This window comes from Electrona antarctica, assembly GCF_951216825.1.
Source record: "Electrona antarctica genome assembly, contig: scaffold_47, whole genome shotgun sequence".
In the NCBI taxonomy this organism is placed as follows: Eukaryota; Metazoa; Chordata; class Actinopteri; order Myctophiformes; family Myctophidae; genus Electrona; species Electrona antarctica.
The window spans coordinates 728,229-741,946 of record NW_027638748.1 but is presented as its reverse complement, the minus strand read 5'-3'; the positions used below and the strand labels follow the sequence as shown (position 1 = coordinate 741,946).

Below are 13,718 nucleotides of genomic sequence, written 5' to 3'. Positions count from 1 at the left end.
TTAAAAATAGCCACTCCCATCCCACCAATTAAAATAGCCACTCCCATCCCACCAATTCAAGATAGCCACTCCCATCCCACCAATTCAAAGATAGCCACTCCCATCCCACCAATTCAAGATAGCCACTCCCATCCCACCAATTAAAGATAGCCACTCCCATCCCACCAATTAAAGATAGCCACTCCCATCCCACCAATTAAAAGATAGCCACTCCCATCCCACCAATTAAAAATAGCCACTCCCATCCCACCAATTAAAGATAGCCACTCCCATCCCACCAATTCAAAGATAGCCACTCCCATCCCACCAATTAAAGATAGCCACTCCCATCCCACCAATTAAAGATAGCCACTCCCATCCCACCAATTAAAGATAGCCACTCCCATCCCACCAATTCAAAGATAGCCACTCCCATCCCACCAATTCAAGATAGCCACTCCCATCCCACCAATTAAAGATAGCCACTCCCATCCCACCAATTCAAAGATAGCCACTCCCATCCCACCAATTCAAGATAGCCACTCCCATCCCACCAATTAAAGATAGCCACTCCCATCCCACCAATTAAAGATAGCCACTCCCATCCCACCAATTCAAAGATAGCCACTCCCATCCCACCAATTAAAGATAGCCACTCCCATCCCACCAATTAAAGATAGCCACTCCCATCCCACCAATTAAAGATAGCCACTCCCATCCCACCAATTCAAAGATAGCCACTCCCATCCCACCAATTCAAAGATAGCCACTCCCATCCCACCAATTAAAGATAGCCACTCCCATCCCACCAATTAAAGATAGCCACTCCCATCCCACCAATTTAAAGATAGCCACTCCCATCCCACCAATTAAAGATAGCCACTCCCATCCCACCAATTAAAGATAGCCACTCCCATCCCACCAATTCAACCCATAAATAGCAGAGTTCTTGTGGAAAAAACTGTAAATCGCTCTGCATTAAGAGAGTCTTACTGTAAATCGCTCTGCATTAAGAGAGTCTTACTGTAAATCGCTCTGCATTAAGAGTCTTACTGTAAATCGCTCTGCATTAAGAGAGTCTTACTGTAAATCGCTCTGCATTAAGAGAGTCTTACTGTAAATCGCTCTGCATTAAGAGAGTCTTACTGTAAATCGCTCTGCATTAAGAGTCTTACTGTAAATCGCTCTGCATTAAGAGAGTCTTACTGTAAATCGCTCTGCATTAAGAGAGTCTTACTGTAAATCGCTCTGCATTAAGAGTCTGATAAATGCCTACGTTGTAAATTGCAGAGTTTATTTATAAGCACAGTGTCAATAAACACACCAGGCGGACTGTGATGTCATTATGTCTCAGGTTCCCTGTGTGAGGTCACTGAGTGCAGTGCAGTTGAGTTTAGTTTTAGTCATAGTTTCTTGCATGGTTTTCATTTAGTCACATTTTAGTCAGCTGGAATGTCTTAGTGTTAGTCTAGTTTTAGTGGACTAAATATCATAGCATTTTAGTCGACTAAATCTACAGCTGACTAAAATCGACAGTCGACTAAAATGTATTGATGCCGTCGTAATGACTGTTTTAACATCTGCTATCGTCAGCATGCAGCCAATTGTAAAGTGACTTATACTGGATCTCTTGTCCACTAGTCTCTTCCTGACATTTTAGTCTACTTTTTTTTTATTTGTCCTCCTGAGACATTCACTTCCTCCTCCTGCTCATTCATCTCATTTTTACAGCTGTGATGTCATTATGTCTCAAACGGGGGGGGGGGGGGGGCAGGGGAGGGGACAGGGGGGGCACCTCACCTCCTCTTCCTGCTCGTTTATCTCGCTCTCGTTCCCGCTCTGCTCCTCCGTCTCGGCCCCGCCCTCTTCGTCATCATCATCGTCTTCCTCGTCCATCGCCTCGCCGTCCGCCATGGCGCCCGAACAGCGGCCGTCCTTACCCATGACCAGGCCTGTAGGACGCGCACGCACACGCACACGCACACACACACACACACATTAACCCATGACCAGGCCTGTAGGACGCGCACACACACACACACACATTAACCCATGACCAGGCCTGTAGGACGCGCACACACACACGCATTAACCCATGACCAGGCCTGTAGGACGCGCACACACACGCATTAACCCATGACCAGGCCTGTAGGACGCACACACACACACGCATTAACCCATGACCAGGCCTGTAGGACACACACACACACACACACACACACACACACACACACACACACACACACACACACACACACACACACACACACACACACACACACACACACACACACACACACACACACACACACACACACACACACACACACACACACACACACACACACACACACACACACACACACGATTTGCATTCACATTTTACAAGAAGTTCTTGAACACAAACAATAGTGGATGCGCAAACTTGGAAAACTCTACGACGAGTGCTTCAGGACACAGATCGACTGACAATTATTGCAGACACTGAACAGAATTTTGCCGATCTCTGATCAGCTCTCGGCTTATTGGGCATGCCTGCAATCTGCAGGCCCCTCACGACTGATTTATGGACATTACAGAGGCTTCCAGATATGAACACAAGTAGTTTACATTTGTAGCCAAGCTGTATAATAGCATCCTTAAGACGCTGGTACTTAAGCACCTTGGTAAGCACCTTGGTAAGGAATGCCTCTTCCAGACGGTGGTCAAATATACACGCCACTTCCAAAATGGTCACTTCTCTACTGTCCTCATCAACAACAACAATATCTGGTGTATTAGCTGTGACATCTGAGAAGGCATCATTTTCATTATTGTGCATGAACATGGCAGGTGAAACACGTGAGTGCTTACACATTTTGGCAGATGATGAAACATATGAACTTATGTCCTTAGCTAATAGGTCAACACTTCTGTCGTGCCTAGCAATGTATGTACACACACACACACACACACACACACACACACACACACACACACACACACACACACACACACACACACACACACACACACACACACACACACACACACACACACACACACACACACACACACACACACACACACACACACACACACACACACACACACACACACAAAGAATCCACTTAGATCATGTTACAGCAGTAACAATGTTGGCCTTAACAGGCTTTTCCTTACCAGGAGTAATCTCTCCCTCTCACACACCCCACACCCCACACCCACACACACACACACACACACACACACACACACACACACACACACACACACACACACACACACACACACACACACACACACACACACACACACACACACACACACACACACACACAAGCAGGCCAAACCAGACAAGCAGCTTCACGCCAACAAAAGCAACTGAGGCAAGAAGCTGCAAGGAAGTCATTGTTTTACCGGACAGGACAGGTGCGCCTCTGATTCTGTAACGACCTTCAGACTATAGGATGATGTGTGAGTGGTGATGGAGGGAGGTGAAGAACCTCCAGACTATAGGATGATAGAGGGAGGTGAAGACAGGCAGGGAACTATGGAATGCCGTAGCCTAGTTAAAGGATGAAGGCTTTAAACAATGGTGCTACTGTGTACCCAGGGGTCTGTAATGGTGCTACTGTGTACCCAGGGGTCTGTAATGGTGCTACTGTGTACCCAGGGGTCTGTAATGGTGCTACTGTGTACCCAGGGGTCTGTAGTAATGGTGCTACTGTGTACCCAGGGGTCTGTAATGGTGCTACTGTGTACCCAGGGGTCTGTAATGGTGCTACTGTGGACCCAGGGGTCTGTAATGGTGCTACTGTGTACCCAGGGGTCTGTAATGGTGCTACTGTGTACCCAGGGGTCTGTAGTAATGGTGCTACTGTGGACCCAGGGGTCTGTAATGGTGCTACTGTGTACCCAGGGGTCTGTAGTAATGGTGCTACTGTGGACCCAGGGGTCTGTAATGGTGCTACTGTGGACCCAGGGGTCTGTAATGGTGCTACTGTCTACCCAGGGGTCTGTAATGGTGCTACTGTGGACCCAGGGGTCTGTAATGGTGCTACTGTGTACCCAGGGGTCTGTAATGGTGCTACTGTGGACCCAGGGGTCTGTAATGGTGCTACTGTGGACCCAGGGGTCTGTAGTAATGGTGCTACTGTGGACCCAGGGGTCTGTAATGGTGCTACTGTGGACCCAGGGGTCTGTAATGGTGCTACTGTGGACCCAGGGGTCTGTAGTAATGGTGCTACTGTGGACCCAGGGGTCTGTAATGGTGCTACTGTGTACCCAGGGGTCTGTAGTAATGGTGCTACTGTGGACCCAGGGGTCTGTAGTAATGGTGCTACTGTGTACCCAGGGGTCTGTAATGGTGCTACTGTGTACCCAGGGGTCTGTAATGGTGCTACTGTGGACCCAGGGGTCTGTAATGGTGCTACTGTGTACCCAGGGGTCTGTAATGGTGCTACTGTGGACCCAGGGGTCTGTAATGGTGCTACTGTGTACCCAGGGGTCTGTAATGGTGCTACTGTGTACCCAGGGGTCTGTAATGGTGCTACTGTGTACCCAGGGGTCTGTAATGGTGCTACTGTGGACCCAGGGGTCTGTAATGGTGCTACTGTGGACCCAGGGGTCTGTAATGGTGCTACTGTGGACCCAGGGGTCTGTAATGGTGCTACTGTGTACCCAGGGGTCTGTAATGGTGCTACTGTGGACCCAGGGGTCTGTAATGGTGCTACTGTGTACCCAGGGGTCTGTAATGGTGCTACTGTGTACCCAGGGGTCTGTAATGGTGCTACTGTGGACCCAGGGGTCTGTAATGGTGCTACTGTGTACCCAGGGGTCTGTAATGGTGCTACTGTGTACCCAGGGGTCTGTAATGGTGCTACTGTGTACCCAGGGGTCTGTAGTAATGGTGCTACTGTGTACCCAGGGGTCTGTAATGGTGCTACTGTGTACCCAGGGGTCTGTAATGGTGCTACTGTGTACCCAGGGGTCTGTAATGGTGCTACTGTGGACCCAGGGGTCTGTAATGGTGCTACTGTGGACCCAGGGGTCTCTCTCCATGTCCCTCATAAATCACTCTCCTTCTGCCTTTCAGTTCTGAGCGCGCGCACACACACACACACACACACACACACACACACACACACACACACACACACACACACACACACACACACACACACACACACACACACACACACACACACACACACACACACACACACACACACACACACACACACACACACACACACACACGGGTGGAGCTGCATTGAAGGCATTCTCAGTATATTCTAGAAGTTAACGACATGAACCTGTGAAACAACAACTACATTTAGCTGTTTACAGTTTCAGACATGCTGCTAAAGGAAAGCTTCCTCCTTCCTGCTCGCCTCTCTCTCTGGTCTCCAAACTAAAGGAAAGCTCCTCCTTCCTGCTCGTTTCAAAGCCACGCCTGGTTTTGGTTTGCACCAATCATAATATTAAAAAATAAAATCACACCCGTGTGAAGTGAGTGGTGCAACTCCGTGTGGGGGTCCCCGGAACTTCCAGACCCACACAGAAACGCGGCCAGGGTGCTGGCCCCGGTTCCGGCGAGCCGCCCCGCGTCCGAAACGGCCGAGAAATGACAGAGTTACGGTGTGGGGGTCCCTCTACTGTTCCCTCTACTGTACCCTGGTACAGTACTGTACCCTCTACTGTACCCTCTACTGTACCCTGGTACAGTACTGTACCCTCTACTGTACCCTCTACTGTACCCTGGTACAGTACTGTACCCTCTACTGTACCCTCTACTGTACCCTCTACTGTACCCTGGTACAGTACTGTACCCTCTACTGTACCCTGGTACAGTACTGTACCCTCTACTGTACCCTGGTACAGTACTGTACCCTCTACTGTACCCTCTACTGTACCCTCTACTGTACCCTGGTACAGTACTGTACCCTCTACTGTACCCTCTACTGTACCCTGGTACAGTACTGTACCCTCTACTGTACCCTCTACTGTACCCTGGTACAGTACTGTACCCTCTACTGTACCCTCTACTGTACCCTGGTACAGTACTGTACCCTCTACTGTACCCTCTACTGTACCCTGGTACAGTACTGTACCCTCTACTGTACCCTCTACTGTACCCTGGTACAGTACTGTACCCTCTACTGTACCCTCTACTGTACCCTGGTACAGTACTGTACCCTCTACTGTACCCTGGTACAGTACTGTACCCTCTACTGTACCCTCTACTGTACCCTGGTACAGTACTGTACCCTCTACTGTACCCTCTACTGTACCCTCTACTGTACCCTGGTACAGTACTGTACCCTCTACTGTACCCTCTACTGTACCCTGGTACAGTACTGTACCCTCTACTGTACCCTCTACTGTACCCTGGTACAGTACTGTGCCCTCTACTGTACCCTCTACTGTACCCTGGTACAGTACTGTACCCTCTACTGTACCCTGGTACAGTACTGTACCCTCTACTGTACCCTCTACTGTACCCTAGTACAGTACTGTACCCTCTACTGTACCCTGGTACAGTACTGTACCCTCTACTGTACCCTCTACTGTACCCTGGTACAGTACTGTACCCTCTACTGTACCCTCTACTGTACCCTGGTACAGTACTGTACCCTCTACTGTACCCTCTACTGTACCCTGGTACAGTACTGTGCCCTCTACTGTACCCTCTACTGTACCCTGGTACAGTACTGTACCCTCTACTGTACCCTGGTACAGTACTGTACCCTCTACTGTACCCTCTACTGTACCCTGGTACAGTACTGTACCATCTACTGTACCCTGGTACAGTACTGTACCCTCTACTGTACCCTCTACTGTACCCTGGTACAGTACTGTACCCTCTACTGTACCCTGGTACAGTACTGTACCCTCTACTGTACCCTCTACTGTACCCTGGTACAGTACTGTACCCTCTACTGTACCCTGGTACAGTACTGTACCCTCTACCAGTACTGTACCCTCTACTGTACCCTCTACTGTACCCTCTACTGTACTGTACGGTACAGTAGAGGGTACAGTACTGTACCCTCTAAATCCCTGACTGATGAAAACAGAACAACAGCACTTCACTTACAGCAGCTAACACAACAGAGGTAATGTCTCCTTTGTGATGCGGTTTTACATATTCTATAATTTAATACAATGTATGGATGCAGACTAGAGAATGAGCCGTGTTTTTAATAGTATAATTTAATTTAAACATTCATAGTCGATCTTTAGAACGTTAGTGCAATGTTAGAACAACAGCTGGGGAACCTGGGAGTCTAAATGTTAGAACAACAGCTGGGGAACCTGGGAGTCTAAATGTTAGAACAACAGCTGGGGAACCTGGGAGTCTTAATGTTAGAACAACAGCTGGGGAACCTGGGAGTCTAAATGTTAGAACAACAGCTGGGGAACCTGGGAGTCTAAATGTTAGAACAACAGCTGAGGAACCTGGGAGTCTAAATGTTAGAACAACAGCTGGGGAACCTGGGAGTCTTAATGTTAGAACAACAGCTGGGGAACCTGGGAGTCTAAATGTTAGAACAACAGCTGGGGAACCTGGGAGTTTTAATGTTAGAACAACAGCTGGGGAACCTGGGAGTCTTAATGTTAGAACAACAGCTGGGGAACCTGGGAGTCTAAATGTTAGAACAACAGCTGGGGAACCTGGGAGTCTAAATGTTAGAACAACAGCTGGGGAACCTGGGAGTCTTAATGTTAGAACAACAGCTGGGGAACCTGGGAGTCTTAATGTTAGAACAACAGCTGGGGAACCTGGGAGTCTAAATGTTAGAACAACAGCTGGGGAACCTGGGAGTCTTAATGTTAGAACAACAGCTGGGGAACCTGGGAGTCTAAATGTTAGAACAACAGCTGGGGAACCTGGGAGTCTAAATGTTAGAACAACAGCTGGGGAACCTGGGAGTCTAAATGTTAGAACAACAGCTGGGGAACCTGGGAGTCTAAATGTTAGAACAACAGCTGGGGAACCTGGGAGTCTAAATGTTAGAACAACAGCTGGGGAACCTGGGAGTCTTAATGTTAGAACAACAGCTGGGGAACCTGGGAGTCTAAATGTTAGAACAACAGCTGGGGAACCTGGGAGTCTAAATGTTAGAACAACAGCTGAGGAACCTGGGAGTCTAAATGTTAGAACAACAGCTGGGGAACCTGGGAGTCTAAATGTTAGAACAACAGCTGGGGAACCTGGGAGTCTAAATGTTAGAACAACAGCTGGGGAACCTGGGAGTCTAAATGTTAGAACAACAGCTGGGGAACCTGGGAGTCTTAATGTTAGAACAACAGCTGGGGAACCTGGGAGTCTAAATGTTAGAACAACAGCTGGGGAACCTGGGAGTCTTAATGTTAGAACAACAGCTGGGGAACCTGGGAGTCTAAATGTTAGAACAACAGCTGGGGAACCTGGGAGTCTAAATGTTAGAACAACAGCTGGGGAACCTGGGAGTCTAAATGTTAGAACAACAGCTGGGGAACCTGGGAGTCTAAATGTTAGAACAACAGCTGGGGAACCTGGGAGTCTAAATGTTAGAACAACAGCTGGGGAACCTGGGAGTCTAAATGTTAGAACAACAGCTGGGGAACCTGGGAGTCTTAATGTTAGAACAACAGCTGGGGAACCTGGGAGTCTAAATGTTAGAACAACAGCTGGGGAACCTGGGAGTCTTAATGTTAGAACAACAGCTGGGGAACCTGGGAGTCTAAATGTTAGAACAACAGCTGGGGAACCTGGGAGTCTAAATGTTAGAACAACAGCTGGGGAACCTGGGAGTCTAAATGTTAGAACAACAGCTGGGGAACCTGGGAGTCTAAATGTTAGAACAACAGCTGGGGAACCTGGGAGTCTAAATGTTAGAACAACAGCTGGGGAACCTGGGAGTCTTAATGTTAGAACAACAGCTGGGGAACCTGGGAGTCTAAATGTTAGAACAACAGCTGGGGAACCTGGGAGTCTAAATGTTAGAACAACAGCTGGGGAACCTGGGAGTCTAAATGTTAGAACAACAGCTGGGGAACCTGGGAGTCTAAATGTTAGAACAACAGCTGGGGAACCTGGGAGTCTAAATGTTAGAACAACAGCTGGGGAACCTGGGAGTCTTGGGAAGGCTAATAATGTTATTAGCGAATGAACATTGCAAATGATTAAGATATTAAGATAACATTAATCATTGACCGATCAGGCTTACTCATCTGATCAGTATTTACCCCAGAGAACTTGGTCGCTATGATTGGCTCTGCTATATACTGTTGAATTAGTTTATTTATGAATCCAAACGGGCACGGACAGCTTCGTCTCGTAGCATTCATTCAGTCCAGTCGGTGTGTGAATACCGTAACCGTAAGTTTCATTTGGTGTTTTGGGTCGACATATAGTGGGTTATTTGTTCTAATTCTATCTTAAAGTTACCAGTAATGTAGTAGGTTGGGCTACAGTATGTTGCGTTTGCACAGTTGGTTCGTTTGATGTTTTCCCGTCGTCTGCGTTAGGCTATACATTCCTTATTGTATAAATCATGTTCCTATTTGTTATTTTGTACACTAGCGACCCGAGCCTGTACAGTAAAATACTCAAGGTATATTGTATGGTTCAAATGGTGTTATCTCGATCTGTTTGTGTGCATGTGCGCAAACCAAGTTAATGCTTGTGCTGTGCATTATATTCAGACAACACGTGTTGATTCAGAGACCATTCCTGCTACCATGTCATACCAAGATCTTCAAAATGCCAGATAGAAAATGCTGGTAATATTAAGATAAGAACTACAGCTGTCTAGGTTATGTGCTATTAAGATAAGAACTACAGCTGTCTAGGTTATGTGCTATTAAGATAAGAACTACAGCTGTCTAGGTTATGTGCTATTAAGATAAGAACTACATCTGTCTAGGTTATGTGCTATTAATATTAGGATAAGAACTACAGCTGTCTAGGTTATGTGCTATTAAGATAAGAACTACAGCTGTCTAGGTTATGTGCTATTAAGATAAGAACTACAGCTGTCTAGGTTCTGTGCTATTAAGATAAGAACTACAGCTGTCTAGGTTATGTGCTATTAAGATAAGAACTACAGCTGTCTAGGTTATGTGCTATTAAGATAAGAACTACAGCTGTCTAGGTTATGTGCTATTAAGATAAGAACTACAGCTGTCTAGGTTATGTGCTATTAAGATAAGAACTACAGCTGTCTAGGTTATGTGCTATTAAGATAAGAACTACAGCTGTCTAGGTTATGTGCTATTAATATTAAGATAAGAACTACAGCTGTCTAGGTTATGTGCTATTAAGATAAGAACTACAGCTGTCTAGGTTATGTGCTATTAATATTAAGATAAGAACTACAGCTGTCTAGGTTATGTGCTATTAATATTAAGATAAGAACTACAGCTGTCTAGGTTATGTGCTATTAAGATAAGAACTACAGCTGTCTAGGTTATGTGCTATTAAGATAAGAACTACAGCTGTCTAGGTTATGTGCTATTAAGATAAGAACTACAGCTGTCTAGGTTATGTGCTATAAGAACTACAGCTGTCTGGGTTATGTGCTATTAAGATAAGAACTACAGCTGTCTAGGTTATGTGCTATAAGAACTACAGCTGTCTGGGTTATGTGCTATTAAGATTAGAACTACAGCTGTCTAGGTTATGTGCTATTAAGATAAGAACTACAGCTGTCTAGGTTATGTGCTATTAAGATAAGAACTACAGCTGTCTAGGTTATGTGCTATTAAGATAAGAACTACAGCTGTCTAGGTTATGTGCTATTAAGATAAGAACTACAGCTGTCTAGGTTAAGTGCTATTAAGATAAGAACTACAGCTGTCTAGGTTATGTGCTATTAGAACTACAGCTGTCTAGGTTATGTGCTAAAAGATAAGAACTACAGCTGTCTAGGTTATGTGCTAAAAGATAAGAACTACAGCTGTCTAGGTTATGTGCTAAAAGATAAGAACTACAGCTGTCTAGGTTAAGTGCTATTAAGATAAGAACTACAGCTGTCTAGGTTAAGTGCTATTAAGATAAGAACTACAGCTGTCTAGGTTATGTGCTATTAAGATAAGAACTACAGCTGTCTAGGTTATGTGCTAAAAGATAAGAACTACAGCTGTCTAGGTTAAGTGCTATTAAGATAAGAACTACAGCTGTCTAGGTTATGTGCTATTAAGATAAGAACTACAGCTGTCTAGGTTATGTGCTATTAATATTAAGATAAGAACTACAGCTGTCTAGATTATGTGCTATTAAGATTAGAACTACAGCTGTCTAGGTTATGTGCTATTAAGATAAGAACTACAGCTGTCTAGGTTATGTGCTATTAAGATAAGAACTACAGCTGTCTAGGTTATGTTCTAAAAGATAAGAACTACAGCTGTCTAGGTTATGTGCTATTAGAACTACAGCTGTCTAGGTTATGTGCTATTAGAACTACAGCTGTCTAGGTTATGTGCTATTAGAACTACAGCTGTCTAGGTTATGTGCTATTAGAACTACAGCTGTCTAGGTTATGTGCTATTAGAACTACAGCTGTCTAGGTTATGTGCTATTAGAACTACAGCTGTCTAGGTTATGTGCTATTAGAACTACAGCTGTCTAGGTTATGTGCTATTAGAACTACAGCTGTCTAGGTTATGTTCTAAAAGATAAGAACTACAGCTGTCTAGGTTATGTGCTATTAGAACTACAGCTGTCTAGGTTATGTGCTATTAGAACTACAGCTGTCTAGGTTATGTGCTATTAGAACTACAGCTGTCTAGGTTATGTGCTATTAGAACTACAGCTGTCTAGGTTATGTGCCATTAAGATAAGAACTACAGCTGTCTAGGTTATGTGCTATTAGAACTACAGCTGTCTAGGTTATGTGCTATTAGAACTACAGCTGTCTAGGTTATGTGCTATTAGAACTACAGCTGTCTAGGTTATGTGCTATTAGAACTACAGCTGTCTAGGTTATGTGCTATTAGAACTACAGCTGTCTAGGTTATGTGCTATTAAGATAAGAACTACAGCTGTCTAGGTTATGTGCTATTAGAACTACAGCTGTCTAGGTTATGTGCTATTAGAACTACAGCTGTCTAGGTTATGTGCTATTAGAACTACAGCTGTCTGGGTTATGTGCTATTAGAACTACAGCTGTCTAGGTTATGTGCTATTAGAACTACAGCTGTCTAGGTTATGTGCTATTAGAACTACAGCTGTCTAGGTTATGTGCTATTAGAACTACAGCTGTCTGGGTTATGTGCTATTAGAACTACAGCTGTCTAGGTTATGTGCTATTAGAACTACAGCTGTCTAGGTTATGTGCTATTAGAACTACAGCTGTCTGGGTTATTATTACGTGTGTTGTGAAAGCTTCATTAAGACAATTATGCTCAGAATCTTGCAGTGGTTCTTCTATTCATGTTCTAATGGGAGTATATGGGACACACACATGTATTGATTGTACTGTGTGTGTGTGTGTGTGTGTGTGTGTGTGTGTGTGTGTGTGTGTGTGTGTGTGTGTGTGTGTGTGTGTGTGTGTGAGACTGAGAGTTTTGCAGACATGGAGTTACAGCAGCTAAGGTGACAAAGGGTGGACCTGGGAAATGATTATGAATGATACGGATGAAGAATACTGTCTCATCATCATGCAGTCTATGGGCAGAGACAGAATACTGTCTCATCATCATGCTGTCTATGGGGAGGGACAGAATACTGTCTCATCATCATGCTGTCTATGGGGAGAGACTGAAGAATACTGTCTCATCATCATGCTGTCTATGGGGAGAGACTGAAGAATACTGTCTCATCATCATGCTGTCTATGGGGAAGGACTGAAGAATACTGTCTCATCATCATGCTGTCTATGGGGAAGGACTGAAGAATACTGTCTCATCATGCTGTCTATGGGGAGAGACTGAAGAATACTGTCTCATCATCATGCTGTCTATGGGGAGAGACTGAAGAATACTGTCTCATCATCATGCTGTCTATGGGGAGAGACTGAAGAATACTGTCTCATCATCATGCTGTCTATGGGGAGAGACTGAAGAATACTGTCTCATCATCATGCTGTCTATGGGGAAGGACTGAAGAATACTGTCTCATCATCATGCTGTCTATGGGGAGGGACAGAATACTGTCTCATCATCATGCTGTCTATGGGGAGAGACTGAAGAATACTGTCTCATCATCATGCTGTCTATGGGGAGGGACAGAATACTGTCTCATCATCATGCTGTCTATGGGGAAGGACTGAAGAATACTGTCTCATCATCATGCTGTCTATGGGGAAGGACTGAAGAATACTGTCTCATCATCATGCTGTCTATGGGGAAGGACTGAAGAATACTGTCTCATCATCATGCTGTCTATGGGGAAGGACTGAAGAATACTGTCTCATCATCATGCTGTCTATGGGGAAGGACTGAAGAATACTGTCTCATCATCATGCTGTCTATGGGGAGAGACTGAAGAATACTGTCTCATCATCATGCTGTCTATGGGGAGGGACTGAAGAATACTGTCTCATCATCATGCTGTCTATGGGGAGAGACTGAAGAATACTGTCTCATCATCATGCTGTCTATGGGGAGAGACTGAAGAATACTGTCTCATCATCATGCTGTCTATGGGGAGAGACTGAAGAATACTGTCTCATCATCATGCTGTCTATGGGGAAGGACTGAAGAATACTGTCTCATCATCATGCTGTCTATGGGGAGAGACTGAAGAATACTGTCTCATCATCATGCTG

The 13,718-nt window shown here is 45.3% G+C and overlaps 1 protein-coding gene across 6 annotated transcripts in view; it reads right to left on the bottom strand.

Moving 5' to 3' along the window:
• The window catches only part of upf2 (UPF2 regulator of nonsense mediated mRNA decay), a 94,973-nt gene that overhangs the window by 15,369 nt on the left and 65,886 nt on the right, over positions 1 to 13,718 (bottom strand). For all 6 annotated transcript variants that reach the window (XM_079530662.1, XM_079530660.1, XM_079530663.1 and 3 more), the window contains one exon: positions 1,780 to 1,931. In XM_079530662.1, coding sequence (XP_079386788.1) covers positions 1,780 to 1,931 — 152 coding nt within the window. The remainder of the gene's footprint in view (positions 1 to 1,779; positions 1,932 to 13,718) is intronic.